At 40.7% G+C, this 15,528-nt stretch overlaps 1 protein-coding gene across 1 annotated transcript in view; it reads left to right on the forward strand.

The window, feature by feature from the left end:
* Positions 1-540: 540 nt before the first annotated feature.
* Marchf11 (membrane associated ring-CH-type finger 11) overlaps positions 541-15,528 on the forward strand; it is a 101,728-nt gene continuing 86,740 nt past the window's right edge. Inside the window, exons 1-2 of the mRNA XM_074075354.1 lie at positions 541-1,207; positions 2,352-2,507. Coding sequence (XP_073931455.1) covers positions 707-1,207; positions 2,352-2,507 — 657 coding nt within the window. The 5' untranslated portion in view covers positions 541-706. The remainder of the gene's footprint in view (positions 1,208-2,351; positions 2,508-15,528) is intronic.

A 15,528-nucleotide genomic window follows, 5' to 3' on the forward strand; every position in this document is an offset into this window, starting at 1 on the left:
GTGAGCGAAGGGCAGTGGCTGTTACAGTACTGGGTCCCGCGCGTCTTTCCCGCGCCCCCATCAGCGGCCGTGGGGAGCAAGAAACCCAGCCCCGCCCCCTCGACCCTACGCGGGTCTCCGCTTGGATAACTGCGCTCCCGTCCGGCCGGTGTCGCCGCATCCCACTTAGCCTCCCAGTAACGGCTTCTGGCCACGCGGCCTCGACCCCTCCTCCTCTCGCCCCGCGCACCGGAGCCGCAGTGCCGCGCCGTTTGGAGAGGGGTAACCCGCCCCGGAACCGACGTGAGCGCCCTGGGGCGGGGTTGGTGGAGGCGGCCGAGGGCTCCCCCAATTCCGGCCCTGCCTCGGGGCACCTCGCTCGGGGTTCGCGCCCCCACTTCCCTCCCTCGATCTGCTCCCCCACGGGCCAAGCGCCACCCCGCCCCGCCCCCACTCCGCCGCGCGGCTCCTCCCCGCCCCGGCGCGCGGCTCTCACGCGCAGCCCAGTTCGGCGCCGCCTCCTTCAGAGCCGAGCCGGCGGCTCCGCCGAGCAGCCGCCTCCGCCGCCGCCGGGCCCGCCGCGTCCCCTCCGCGTCCCGCCCTGCCAGCCCCTGGCGCTCGCGTCCCCATTCCCCAGCATCCGCCCTTCCCACTCTTTCCGCCCTTCCCCTCCGCTGTCTCTCAGGCCCGCCAGCCGAGCAGGCAGGAGGGCGGCGGCGGTGTCACCATGAGCTTTGAGGGCGGCCACGGCAGCAGCCGAAGTCGCGGGGCGGAGAGCGGGGACACCGAGCCGCCGCCGCCCCCGCCGGGAGAGCCGGCCCCGGTCCCGGCGGCCCCGCGCTACCCGCCGCCGCTGCCCGTGTCCCCCGAGCACGCCGCGGGGTTGGTGGAGCCGCCCGGGGAGGTGGCACCGCGGCGCAGGGGCGCAGACGACCTGCCGCCGCCGCCGCTGGCCCTGCCACCCGCTGGCCAGGAGGTGTCGGCGGCTGGCGACTGCGGGGAAGGTCCGCGGTGCCTCCCCGAGGCGGCGGCCCCCGAGGCGGCGGCGGGGAAGCCTGAGGCCGTCGCGGGCGGGGAGGGCGAGCGGCGGGGCGCGGGCGACCAGCCCGAGACGCGCTCCGTCTGCAGCAGTCGCAGCAGCAGCAGCGGCAGCGGCGAGCCGCGCGTCGGCCACCAGCACCAGCACCACCAGCCCATCTGCAAGATCTGTTTCCAGGGTGCCGAGCAGGTGAGGCCCGGCGGGACCCGGGGCCGCGGACCTTTCAGCACCGCGGACAGCGCGCGCCTCGCAGCGTGTCTCGGGTTCGGTCGGTCAGATCCTGCCTTCTAAGCCATGGCTTCAGGCTGTCCCCTCTCCCTTCCTGTGAAGGCGGATACAAATGTCCCGGGGGCGAAAGCGGGGCTCACTTGATCTGTATTTCCCCCTCCTCCCTACCTGATTTTACAGTTAAGACACTCCTCAGGTGCTTTAATGATATTGTGATGTCGTATTTCCTGGGAATTAATTGAAAGGATTTTGGCATATACGTACAAGCAAAACAACAACAAAAACTATAGGATGTAAGGTGAGGTGTGTATTTCCTGAAACTGATACATTAGAATACAAACTGGAGGTGAAGTCATGTCACGATAAAAGAAGAGCAGAGTATTCACTTAGTAGATTTTAGTGATTGATTCTCACTAATGTGAAAAACATAGTTCTTACAAAAGAAAGTACTTTGAAAAAAAAAGCTGTTTAGCCAATAATGTACTTTAAATGTTGTTAGAAGCACAGTTCTAAATCGTAAACACCATTAGAGGTCCATGCAAACTTACATGAGAGTAATCACGTAGAGGAAAGGACAATGTATCTCTCTTACAATTGTGTGGTGTGAGAAAACATTAGGTTTAATATTTTTAAAAGTAAGGAAATTGCATAACAATATGCAGGCTTTCAGAAATATCGTGCCTCAAGTCAATATTTATGATGCTACATTTAGAAAAAATAAAAGCGTAATGCTATTGCAAGATTGCTGTGCACTTCTTCTTTAGCAATGATTAAGAATAACTGCAGAGGAAATGCATCTGACCATCCACTTAAAAGTTATTAAAGAGATTTAATAGTACAGCTTTCCCCCAGCGGTTTTGGGAGCTATATTTTGCAGACATTTTGTATGTTGGTAGAACATTTATGTCATAACTCTAAGTATCTTTGAAATAGTTTCAAGACTTTAGTTCCATTCCCATCAGAGGTATAAAACTTTAATTTGATTTTCTGGGATAGTGTCAGCTTGTATCCTTCTGGGTATGGCCTTGAAAGAAAAGAAAGCAAGCATGTGTTTTAAGATAGAGAAACAGACGCAAATATTCATTGTAAGCTCTTTTCTTTTCAGGGTGAGCTGTTAAACCCCTGCCGATGCGATGGGTCAGTTCGGTACACACATCAGCTGTGCCTGCTGAAGTGGATCAGTGAGAGGGGCTCCTGGACTTGTGAACTCTGCTGCTATAGATATCACGTTATAGCCATTAAAATGAAACAACCTTGCCAGGTACACATTTACCATGTTTGCTTCTCCAGAAATGATTTCATTAGCATGAGGGCACTTGAGTTTAGTTATTACTTAGGATATTTACTTTTAGTGCTTAAAAATATTTGATGCAAATTGCAGTTAAACCAAGATTTAGAATTTGTAGAGATGTGCTTTAAGAAAGCCATCACATTTTATCTGAGAAACTCAAAGGACATTTTAATAATCTGTTATTCACTGACAAAATTATACTCATTTTTGCTTCTAAAACAGCAAGTTGGTAGAGTATCATCTATCCATTTAAATCTGTTTTACTAATTAGAAATGTTGCACAATTTAGTAGAATTTCATTAATGTATTTAAGCCCTGATGAGCAGCACTTATAGGAAACGTATATGTAAAGCAGAACTTGGCTACTATGGAAACTTTGGTTGAATCCGTCAGCTCTAATCTGAACACCCTTTTCTCTTAACTAGGCTTTCTTTTTCATATGAAATTTTTTTAACAGTTAAATTTTGGCCACTTTCGTTGTTTACTGTGTTCAATTACATAGTAAATGCAGATGTACTCCCTGCAGTTATTCTCAGCAATACTACTGAAATTGTGTATCTTAAACATCACATGACCACACAATACTATAGACCTATGAATACCCTCTCTCTTTCTTTCTTTCTCTCTCTCTGTCTCTCTCTTTCTCTCTGGTGGAACTGGTTCTCCCTGGTGGAACTGGTTCAAGTTCTTGAGTTAGCTCATGGAATATAAAATACATAATATTAAGAGTGACACCTTAAAGAAAAGCAGAATAATATGTTACTGATGAGATTTGGTAGTGAGACAGGGCTGAAATTAAGCAGACATAAAAGAATTCAAAACAAAAGAGATAATGGAAGGAAAAGGAAGAATGAATAGGAAAATAGAGGAGGGGAAAAAGTAATAAAACCTAAGGTTCCCTGTTTCTATCTTAACTACCAAATTTGGTTTGCATTGAGCAAAATTGTAGTGTTTGCAGAAGGAACCTGGAAACTGAATTATTACTGTATTACAATTTAAATTACTGCATCATTCATATAGTTTGAAATTAATTTGCATCTTGGATAGTTGCTATTTAAGGCATGATTAGCAAGCATGAAATGAAAATGTGAATTTTCTCAAGTTGACCCAAGGCTTATAAGTTATAAAGAGGAAGGTAACTCATGTGGTCGAGTGGTACTGACACATTTCCGCAGCTCAAGTGGTTGAACTACTTGGGTACCAACTGATGGATCTATCAGAGTTGTCTTCAAAATAGATAGAACCATGTCCAAAATCAGGATCTGGCTGATATTATTGTGTCTATAATAATTTTGCAGATAGAAGTATGTGAGAAGATGAGAAATGGGAGAGCTTTGTTACTCTGTTGAAAAGTCCAATGAGAAGGACTACGGTCAGGTTCTCAAGAGCTGAAAGAGAATGCTAAGTATTTCAAAAACTTGTAACTTATGGCCATTGTATAGTAATTCACAGGAAATTGTTGATTTTGAAGTAAATTGAAATAGGTCTTTGATAAACATTTTAAAATAGACATAAAAAGGCTGGGGCAAAATTATTATTTACTAATTTTAATTCTATAGCAGAAAAGAGTTGATTGCTATTGTCTTTTGTTTCATTAAAGTAATTTAGTAATTATTTTATCAGAAACAACTCCCCAAACTGTATATGACATGATTCTCCTGTTTCCCCCAAAAGAACCCACACCCCAGAACTAATTCAATATTGCTAAGGCGTTTAGGATTAGTTTTATTACAGCACATGTAAATACTACTGTGAGCTGTAATATGATCTGATTATTGCATTCAACTGCAAGAGCAATAGTTAGAAACAAAGTTTATATGAATGTGATGCATAGCTCAAATCATGCCACAGATAAAATAACTTTCTAGGACTCCATTTTATAGATAGGTAGATAGATAGATAGCCTGGTAGTTTTGCTTTGTTTTGTTTTTTTGGTGAAGTTTGGGGGATTGAACCCAGGGCCTTACGTATGCTAGGCAAGTGCTCTACCATTGAGCTATACCACCAGCCCAAGCTTGGTACTCTCGGTGGACAGAAATCCGATATAAAGTTCCCAAAGACTGGATTCTTACATGTAGGAGTAGTTTAGGCTCAGATAAAGTTTGGCTTTTCTGTTATTGGTGATCTACAACCTGAGCATTCATTCAGATTCTTAGTTGCAGGTGAGGTCAATCAGAAGTAACAGTCATCACTTTCACGTCTCCATGGCCGGGTAGAAATCCACTTCCTCACAGTGTAGAATCAAAGAGGAAGAGTGTGGCCCTTCCCTTCCCTTCCCTTTCCTAAGTAGAAAACCATTCTAAAACTGTGAACAGGTGGTTCCTTGGCCATTAAATAGGAGAGAGAATAAGCAGTGCTATCCAGAGTGAATGTTTGCTAAACACTGACTATGTGCCAGGCACTGTTCTAAGTCCTTTAGTTATGTGTATACTTATATTTAATCTTCATAACATATGAGGAATATTATTATCTCTATTTTACACAAAAGGAAACTGAATGAAATTCAGAAAATTTCTATGAGAGATATACCTAATAAAAGGCAAAGCCAGGATTCAGTGCACTCAGTCTGGCTCCAGGGTCCTATCTGCCACATTGGAATGTTCTTCTCAGTCCTCTCCTAGCATCTTGATGTTTCTGGGTCTATCATGACTTGGCCTGTGCAAGCTCTAGACAAATAGGAACTGGTTTCTGCTTGGGTCTCTTAAAAGGATTGAGAAAGGTTTTTGACTCTCCTTTGCTGCATAACAAACCACTTCAGTGAGGAGTGGTTTAAACATCAGCTGTCAATTATTGTGTCTTCAGTCAGAGTATGTGTATTGACTGGGGTCAGCTGAAAGTTCTTTTCCACATGTGGCATCGTCTGGAGCAGTAATCCAGAGGTTTGGCTGGATGCGCACATACAGGACGGTTCACGGTTTGGCTTGTTCTTGATGCTGGCTGAGGGCTGGGAGCTCAGTTGGAACCACACCTGGTGCCTCAGTTCTTCTCCCGTGTGCTATGCTTCCTGCACTGTGATAGCTGGACTTCAGGAGTACGTGAGTGAAAGTTACAAATCTTATAAGGCCCAACCTTGGAAGTCAGGGTTTCACATCTGCTGCATTTTCATGTTTAAATCAAGTCATACGAACCACTGAGATTCTAGGGAAGAGAAAATAGATTCTACCTCTGGAGTCTAAGTCTTTCTTTTAAAGAGAATAGGTGTCTTTAACTCACTGTAGGAAATAGCTTCTAACTTGGCTCTGATCTCCTGATCCGGTCCTCATCAGGTCCAGATGGACTAATAGGCATCACCATAACTTTGCCCCTGGGCATCTGACCCAAAGGAGGTTAGAAATGTATGGGAGGTTCGCTCCACAGTGGTATATATATTCAGAATTGGGTTTTAGCATGAGGCATCTGTCCTGTAGTACTCACTGGGAGATGGGGTCAGTGAAGGGCAAGGAGCAGATAGGAAGCAGGAATGCATGAGAGTCTGAAAGTGTGTTTTACTTGTTTTCTCACTCAGATTAGAATTCTTTGAGAATTGTGGTTAAAATCTCTCCATCTCATTGGATTTCCATGAAGCTTAGCAATATGACACAATAGAAAGCCAGCAGATGCAGCCTCTTCAATACATTTGAAGCTTAATTGTTTCACCATTAGCAATAGGAGTTAGTTAAGACATTTGAGGTAATTGAAATGCACTTACTTGCCTACCTACTTGAATAATCTAGTTAATTCATTAATACATCCAAGATGATACATTTTGAATCACATAATATGGTTTAAAATTAGTTAGATGCAAGAACATAGAAGATTAAATTTATTTTGAGATGTTGGTGACATTATAAACTGATTATTCTGTCTTCCAGTTTATGTATGCGTTCAGTACTTTTCCATAGATATGGATCTATGAAGAGATAACATTTGCTGAAGTATTTATGGGAAATCTTAACCTTGCAGTAAGAGTCAGACTGTACTGAGTGCAGATAGAAAAGCACATGTAAGTGGAAAGTTGGAATGTTATCTTGGATAAGGTAAACTCTTTGTACTTCAGTTAACTTATTTTTTTTTAAATGAGATGAAGTGGGACTTCTGCTATATATTAATTTGAGCATTAGGCACATAAATATATGTGAAGTGCTGAGAGTGGTATCTGGCACAGAGTAGGTGTCATGTATCTCTAGTTCTCTGATCATTATTGCTTGCTCAATGTGTTAAGAGGTAGGCCTGGTCTATTGTCTCCTGCTAAATCCCTCTTGTTACCTTCCCTCTGTTGTCACTGAAGTGAGGTTAATTACCCTTCTTTCTGTATAACTCTTTATGTTTTAATTAACAAATAATAATTGTATAAATTTATGGGGTACAATGAGATGTTTCAATGCACTGTAGACATTCTGGAATGGTTCAACTGGGCTAATTCACATATCCGTCATCTCACATATTCATCATTTCTTTGTGGTAAGAACATCTAAAGTCTTCTCTTTCAGCCATTTTGAAATACACATGCAATACTGTTAACTGCGGCCATCACGCTGTGCAATAGATCACTAGAACTTACTCCTCCTATCTAACTGTAACTTACACCCATTGACCAACCTCCTCCCGTCTATCTGTAACTTACACCCATTGACCAGTGTCCTCCTTTTCCCATCCATCACCCTCCATTCCAGCCTCTGGTAGTCCCCATTATACCTCCTCCTTACATGAGTTCAACTTTTTGTAGATGCCACATATAAGTGAAGTTGTATGGTATTTGTGTGTCTGTGTTGGGTTTGTTGCACTTAACATGATGTCCTCTAGGCTCATCTGAATTGTCACAATACAGAATTTTCTGACATTTTTGTTTAGGGCTGAATAGTATTCTGTTGTGTATGCGTGCGTGGGCACGTGTGTGTGTATCTCATTTGAAAAAATCTGTTGTGCAGATCTAGGTTGTTCCTATATCTTGACTATTGCAAACCCAATATCATTCTTTATCTTTAGATTTTTACTCTTGGTTTTTTGGGAAGCCCATCTCAGTTTCTGCCCAGATCAGTTGATAAGTAATTAATGACTCGCTGTTTTTAAAGCAGGTGTTCTGAGATTTAATGATTGCAGTGCTTGTGAGCACATTTACTCTCCAGATGTCCCTCACTGTGGGTCTTATTTATGTCCTTTAGTCTAATCATAATTGGAGTTATGAGATGATTTTAAATGCGGCCAAGCACAGGACAGCATGATTCAAGGTCAAGCAGCCATGTTACTTTATACTTTGAAACAGCCCCTGTTGAGTGGGCTGGACATGTTGAGTGGAGATGGCAAGAAGGCAGAGATCAGGAGGATCATGGTTCAAAGCCAGCTTGAGGAAATAATTTTCGAGACCCTATCTCGAAAAAACCTACCACAAAAAGGACTGGTGGAGTGGCTCAAGATGAAGGCCCCGAGTTCAAGCCCAAGCACCACAAAAAGAAAATTAGGAAGCTTCAGAGATTCCTGGAGAGCTTGTGGCTGAGCTCACACAGCATCTCCCAGCTCCCTCTCCACCTGCTCGGGGAGTGTCAGAGGAAAGGACTAGTGATATCCTTGTGTTTTGTCTGTCTGTGGAAGGACTGAGACTTGAATGTTAGTCATGTACCTTTGCTGGTTTTAGGCTCATGGCTATTTTTACTAGCCTGTAATATTTTTATTGGTTTTCCCTTACTTTTCCTTTAAACACTTAGAGTGTGCTCTCTGCAGCAGGCCTTCTCATAGCTTTAAGAATGACTGAAAAGTCTACTCAAGGATAGTGACATCAGATTGTTTTTCATTTTTATCCATATTACTAAAACCCTGAGATTAATCAAAATAGATTTGAACTAGAGAGAAATTTGGCACTGACTGAGTTTGTTTTGGCTGTCTTTTTAAGGTACAGCTTCTGTACCTATTTGTAAGGCATTTATGGAACTTTTTAAGCTCCCTGCATTCATTACTTTCCTAAATAGGGCATGGAAGAGGTATTTCTGCTTTCACAGCAACTGATTGTCAGTATGATGTAGCTGATGCACTGGGAGGAGATAACAAATCATCATTGAAATTGGTTGAGATTTTAAAAAATTATTAACAAAACACTAGGGCTTAAACTGCATCAGTTTTTTATGCTGTCATCTGATTATTTGGGAAATGGGATCTTGTGAACTATTTGCCCAGGCTAACCTCAATTTTCCAATCTCAACCTCCCCTCGTAAATGTGGTTTGAAATATTTTCTAGCTTTTTAAAGCATTATTTCCCTGTTGACACCTTTTCTCTTCTTTGCTTTCTTTGCTCCCCCACTCAGCTGACTCTGGAAGAAAGAACCTCCTGAGCAGAAGTGGATAGACATTGGTCAAAGCGAGTTAGAGTGGCAGGAAAATTTGGTAATGGTTTGGTGAAGGAATGTCATCATGGTTCTACAATGTCTTCACTTGATAACAGTTATCTTGTTTAAATTAGGGGCCAGCAATCTTTTTCTCTGTATGGCCCGATGAACAACATTTTAGGCTATGGAGGGCATTGTAGCTTCTGTTGTAGTCAGGAAGCAGTCATCGACACTATACAAATGGGAAGCATAGCTGTGTTCCTGTTTGGCTTTACTTATTATCAACAGTGAAATTTGAATTTCATATAATCTTAATGTGTCAAGGAACATCATTCTTTAAAGAAAAAAAAACTCCATCACTTAAAAAGATAAAAACTCATAGGCTGTACTATACCAACCAAATCTGGTCATAAGTTGGATTTGGCCGAGCAGCATTTGGCCACAGTTTAAACAAATAGAGGATTGATGTGGATTTAGGAGTTTCTTCACCTCTTGGAACATTACATGGCTGAAATGGTTCTAATTTGTGTGTTTCTTTGTAATTTTTAGTGCGTTATTTGGAAAACAATGGCACTTTAGCTCTACAACAAAATGCTATTGACTTCTTAATATTAAGCTATTGCTTCTTCCAAGCAGTTTCTTGGTTCTATCAGACTCACACCCTGAATTTCTAGGAGTAGCTTTAGTTTGGTTAGAGGTGGGAGGCAAGGCCACTGCAGAATAAGCCCTCTCAGAACAAATCCTTGGAGGAAACCAACCTTTTCTTCTCAGCGAGTCCTGGATTATATTGTGAAAATGGGTCTTAGGCCCTTCCTTCCCTATCCAAATCTCCTGGCTTCTGCAGCTCAGCAGTTGTGCTTAGAATATCACCTTTTGAATGTCTTAATGTGAGATTATTTTAGCTTGCTTAGGGCTTCTAGGCTTGCTTTCTAAAACGGTAAGTGTAGCAATGAGTGGGACAAGTTTTAGAACAAATTGCTTAGCACAGCTTAATATTGCTTTGTGGGCATTCAGTGGATAATTGTGGTCTGAATGAATGAATGAATGGATGGATGCATAAATGAGTGCTTTAGCAAGGTGGCCAGAATCACAAAAGTCCTGCTATTCCTGCAGTATTACCTCTTAAGGAAGTCAAATTTCATTTATTACTCACATATTAACCGACTATTAACTGTTAACTTTCATTTTTTAGTTGATCTGAGGATAATCTATTCAGAATTTGCCTGGTCAAATACATTCAGCTTTCAGGCCATAGCAAAAAGCTTAAAAGTAATACAGAACTCTATTTTTTAAAATGTATATATTTTTTAAAGCTTCCAGCAAGACATATCTGCTCTTTTCAAAGCATAAAATGTCATGAAAAAAGACTCAGTGAATGTGGAATTATCCATGTGTGACATACTTGCTTTCTTGAGATTCTCACCGGTTGAAGGGTTTCATGTAGAATTTGCTCAGGGAATTTGAATAATTTGTTGGAAATTTCACTGTATGATCACGGGTATAGATGAGCTGTTAAGATTGTCTTCCGGATATAACTTTTTGGTGTGAAATCTGTCACGTGGCTGAAAACAAGGTGGTTTTTTGATGAGTGATTTGTAAAGTTGTAGCATAACTTCAAAAATGATTTTTGGCTAGTGAACATACACAACACAGGGAGATGCAATAAAGAGCTTGACGTTTCCTCCTTGCTCATTTCCTGCTCTTCCTTGGCATTGGCTTTGCTATGATGTGACTGATGTTTTGCTTAAGAGATTGGAACAAAGGAAACTCAGCTTCTTTCTATTATTTGACTTTCTAAGAGTGGAATGGATGACTTGGAGGGCAAACTGAGAGTGCATTGGACCCTTCAGAGTGGTAGGGAATGGGCTGATGAGTAGATAATCACCTACAATTACAAGTAAATGGATAGCAGACACTGAGGATTCAGCCAAGAAAAAGTGCATTGTGGCTGGTACTTTCTGTACCTTGGATATTTGACAGTGTGTTTCTTGTGAGCATAACTCATACTCTAACAGCTGTTCTATGCGATTTAGCCAAAAGAAGTTTGACACAAGTTGAGGTGGACTGGAAACTGTTGTGTGGGAGGATATGACAAAAACCTAGAAGCATTTCTACATAGGCAGAGTCAAAGAGTAATGTTATTAAAGAGACATTTCTTATTCCAGCCCTCCCTTAGGTATAAGATGCTATGAAAACTTCCATCTAATAACTTGTTCTTTTTCTGTTTTTATCTCTGAGTTAGTTTGTTTTGACTGATGGCCCTTGAGCAGAGTGTAATAGTATTAGATATCCATTGTCTTATTGTACCTTTTACGTTTGCTTTTCTTGTTGGTATGCTAATTATGTGCAAGTGGCCAAGAGTTTAATTTGGGCAAAAGCTCCCCATAAGCCTCTAGATCTTATTCCAGGAACCCTCTGGGCACTCCTTTGTTATATATGGTCTTGCAGTTGTGCCAAATGTCATGTTCCTATTCAATTAGTGTCATGATACCAAGCTACAAAATAGTTCAAATGTATAGGGAGCTATTTTGAGAAATTTACATAGGCTTTCCTTGGTTTGTTCAATCTGTTAAAAAAGATTTTTAGGAAGGATAGCATTTCTCACAAATAGTAGGGTACTTTATGTACTTATGAAAGAATATTTCAGAAGCCACAGGAAATACTTTTGCCCTGCTCCCTCCCCCAACTCCTTTGCTAGGAGTTGTAACCTCTATGTTACATTTGCGGAGTATTGTTTTTACATTAATATGTATGTAAGTGGTTTCACTATTAATTTTTTTTAAAATAAAAGACATAAAGATCTTTTAGTAGAGTAGAAAAGGGCACAGAATGTGCTAGGCATACAGTGCATACTTATTTAACAGATATTTGTCTTATCCTTGGTCCATCTCTTTCTTGCTTTTCTGAGAACATCATTTTACTCTCATCTTTCATATGGGGTTGAGTAGACGGGAGGCTTCCAATGAGTCCTCTAGTCCCCTGGAGAGAAGGACACAACAAACAGAAAGGGCAGTCTTTTCTTACATGGTATTCTGTAGGATCAAGGATGCCCAAACTCAGACCTGGAGTTGAAAGAAATTTTGAATGTTCAACCACCTTTCATTCCCTCCCACATAGTCTTCCTTTGTCTTTCATGGTGGCCTGTCAGTCATACTGCCATACTTTCTGTTAAGTTCATTTGTAGATCAGAAAATTTGAGTAGTTGAAAGAAGTGCAACAATGCTTGACTAACAAGCTATTAACTCTGCTGAAATTTGTTGGGTAGCTTTGAGACAAATGGTTCTTTGGCTGTGAAGTGAAATTACTCTTCTGAGTCATTTGGCGAAACACACAGTGAATGATGGGTCTCTCTGCCTCATGTCAGTCTTCTCTTTTGACCTGTCCTATTGAGACTAAAGGTGACATCTGTTATATAGAAGGACCTTTTGAAAAGAAATATGCTACCATTTTGGACATGATTAAGCTTTACCAAAGTAAACTTAAGGAGAAAAACATGATCCATCCCTTGAAGTGTCTATAGGGAAAATTTTGCTGTCAAGTCATGATGAATACATGGAGATTATTAATGTCATAGAGCACAGTAATAGATATGTGTTTATCATTGGCCTGGAAGATACTTTTACTCATGTTTCAGGGATAATCTCAAAATATCCCACCTTTTTATTTTTCTATTATGAACTATATAATCAATGCCATGTTACTGATATTTTTCATTCACTTAAATTAATGAAATAAAAGGTCTGACCCTCCCTTGAGTAAGGACTTCCACCTACCTGCCTACATTCAAGCTGGCTCATTAGTATTTTTCTTGACTTTTTGTGCTTGAACTTAAACACTGGCTCTTTCTGGGTCTTCAGCTATTGTTTTTCTTCACACAAGTAGACTTTCAAAACTATCCTATCAGCTTTCCTGGTTCACAGACCTTCAGGCTCGAACTGAGATTATGCCATCAACATTTCTAGAGTTCTGTCTTGTTGCTAATTGCAGATTTTGGAACTTGTCAGTCTCCATTGTCATGTGAGCCAATTTCTTATAATAAATTTCTTAACACACATGCACTCAAAAAGAGAGTACGAGAGAGAGACAGAGAGAGAGAGAGAGAGAGAGAGAGAGAGAGACATATGAATATCCCATTGGTACTTTTTCACACACACACAAAGAGGAAGAGAAAGAGAGAGAGAGAGAGAGAGAGAGAGAGAGAGAGAGAGAGAGAGAGAGATGGACATATGTATATCCTTGTTGGTACTGTTTCCCTGGAGAATACTGACTAATATGCTGGATGATTAAAAGGTAGTTAAAATGAACCATGTGGTACTTGACTGGTGATGGGCTCAACAGTATAAACTCCTGTTTTGCTTCACATAGGTGCAAATGGCTACATCTAGAAATACCTGTGGACATGTGTTTATGTATAGGCTAGTTTATATAGACATATCTCCAAAGATCTATTTGATGAAAGGACCTAGTAGTAGTGACATCCCAGTAACAATAAAATCACTTAGAACTATATCTAACTGAATAAGTTTCCAACTAAAAGCAATCGGTCACATACAAGATGAAACAGAATCATTTTGGAGTAATAGAAATGATAAAAGTGCTCAAAAAGAGTATGGGGGCATGACAAAGTACCTCCCATGACTAACAGTGTAATAATTTAAGCAACAATATTTATTATACTGTAGTATTGGATTGTAACCAAACCTATAATATAAACATCCATGAGTGGATACTAATATAAGTAAATGGCTGAACCAATAAATAAATGGAAGAGAAGAGACAAATCTCCCATGCAGAATGCTTCCAAATAATTTATGTATACAATCTCCTTTCCCAAGAGGCAGAACTCACTTCTCTCTAGCCCTTGAGTATGGGCTAGATACTCATCATCACTTGGTGACTTGTTTCCAAAGAGCAGAATGGTATTAGGGTGGAAAGGGGAGGGAGGAATAACTTTACAGTGCAGAAACTTAGCAAGCATTACTTCAGTCAGGTCATCAAGGTTAACATTATCAGTGTTTGTTTGTTTTTTTTTTTTGGTGGAACTAGGGTTTGAACTTGGGGCTTCACACTTGCAAAGCAGGCGCTCTACCCTATGAGCCACACTTCTAGTCCATTATTGATGATTGATAACATTATCTCAGTGATAAGTCATGTTGATAGCAAGTGCCCTTGATAGAATTAAGAGACTATTTTACCTCTGTGGTCTTTTTCTTCTAACCCTATAACCATAGTTCAATTATGAGAAAATCATCAGAGAAAGCAGGTTGGGGGGAACTTTAAAAATACCTGCCAGCTCTTCAAAACTGAAGAAAAAGGATGGAACATCTCAGAAAGTGTCACAGATCAGAGGAGACCAAGGAGACATGATGACTAAATGTCATGTGGTATCCTGGATAGGATCCCAGGAAAGAAAAGGGCATCAAGAAGATAGTGAAGCCCTCCTAATGTATAGAGAGCTTCATCAGTAGTAATTCATCAGTTCTGGTTTATTAGTTGTGATACATATACCATAGTAATGTAAGATGTTAACAATAAGGAAATAGGTGCATTACAACTTTTATGTAAGTAAAAAGCTACTCTAAGATTAAGTTTATTAAGATAAAAAGAACATGGAGAAGGCCAACCATAGCAAGATACACAGGGTAAGAAAAGTCTTTTTGAAGAGGTGATATCTGAGATTAGACCTAAAGGTGGATGAAAATTCTTTGAAGAGAATTCTACAAAGACTGGAAGACTGAGTGAGGAGGGGTAGGAGATGTCATGGAGAAGTAGGGATGCACCTTGCCATGAAGGCCATCATAAGGAATTTGCATTTTGTTTTGAGAGCAGTGGATAGGTTTTGGATGGTGGACTGATAACATTAGATACTGTTGATTGCTTTGGGGATACTGGACTGGAGAGAGGCAGGGATACCATTTGAATGCTACTTTGATGCATAGATGTAGTGGATTGTGCTAGGATGATGGAAGCAGTGATGAAGAAAAATACTCTTTTGAAATTACTTTGAAAATAGAAGCAATAGGTTTTTAATTTCATCTTTGTATTTTTAATTTATTTGATTACAAAATGTCTGATCTGACTTGAAGCAGTTTACAGTTTTTATTTAACTTTCATTGGAGGATGCTAACCAAGGACAGGCTGATGGTGGGAGTGATTCATAATGGACTGAAAATGCTCCATATTATAGTTTTAAAATCCAGACATTTTGAAGTTCTGAGTCATATTTGGCACAGTGTTTTGGGTAAGGCATTTTGGCCTAATAGATGTTATATCCTGGAGAATGTTCTGTGTCACTTGAGAATAATATATATATGTCTGTATCATCTATATCTATCTGTAACTATCTGTCTGTAGTCTGCTTTTGTTGTGTGGGGAGTTCTGAAGTTGCCTGTTTAGTGTAGTTGATTTATAGAGCTAGGTATAGTTGGTTGATAGTGTTGTAATAAAAGGCTTCTATTTCCTTTTTGATTTTCTGTCTAATTGAAAGTGGGTTATTGAAGTTTTTAACTATTATTATTGAGTTGTTTATTTCTCCATCCAGCTCTATTCATTTTTCTTCATGTATTATGGGGCTTTGTTCTTAGGTGCATATATGTTTACAAGTGTTATATATTCCCGATAGATTGGCCATTTTGCATTATATAATTTTTTTATCTCTACAACTTAGTCCATTTGTGCTGTTATAAAAAAATTAG

Source organism: Castor canadensis, chromosome 6 (genome assembly GCF_047511655.1).
Source record: "Castor canadensis chromosome 6, mCasCan1.hap1v2, whole genome shotgun sequence".
Classification (NCBI taxonomy): Eukaryota; Metazoa; Chordata; class Mammalia; order Rodentia; family Castoridae; genus Castor; species Castor canadensis.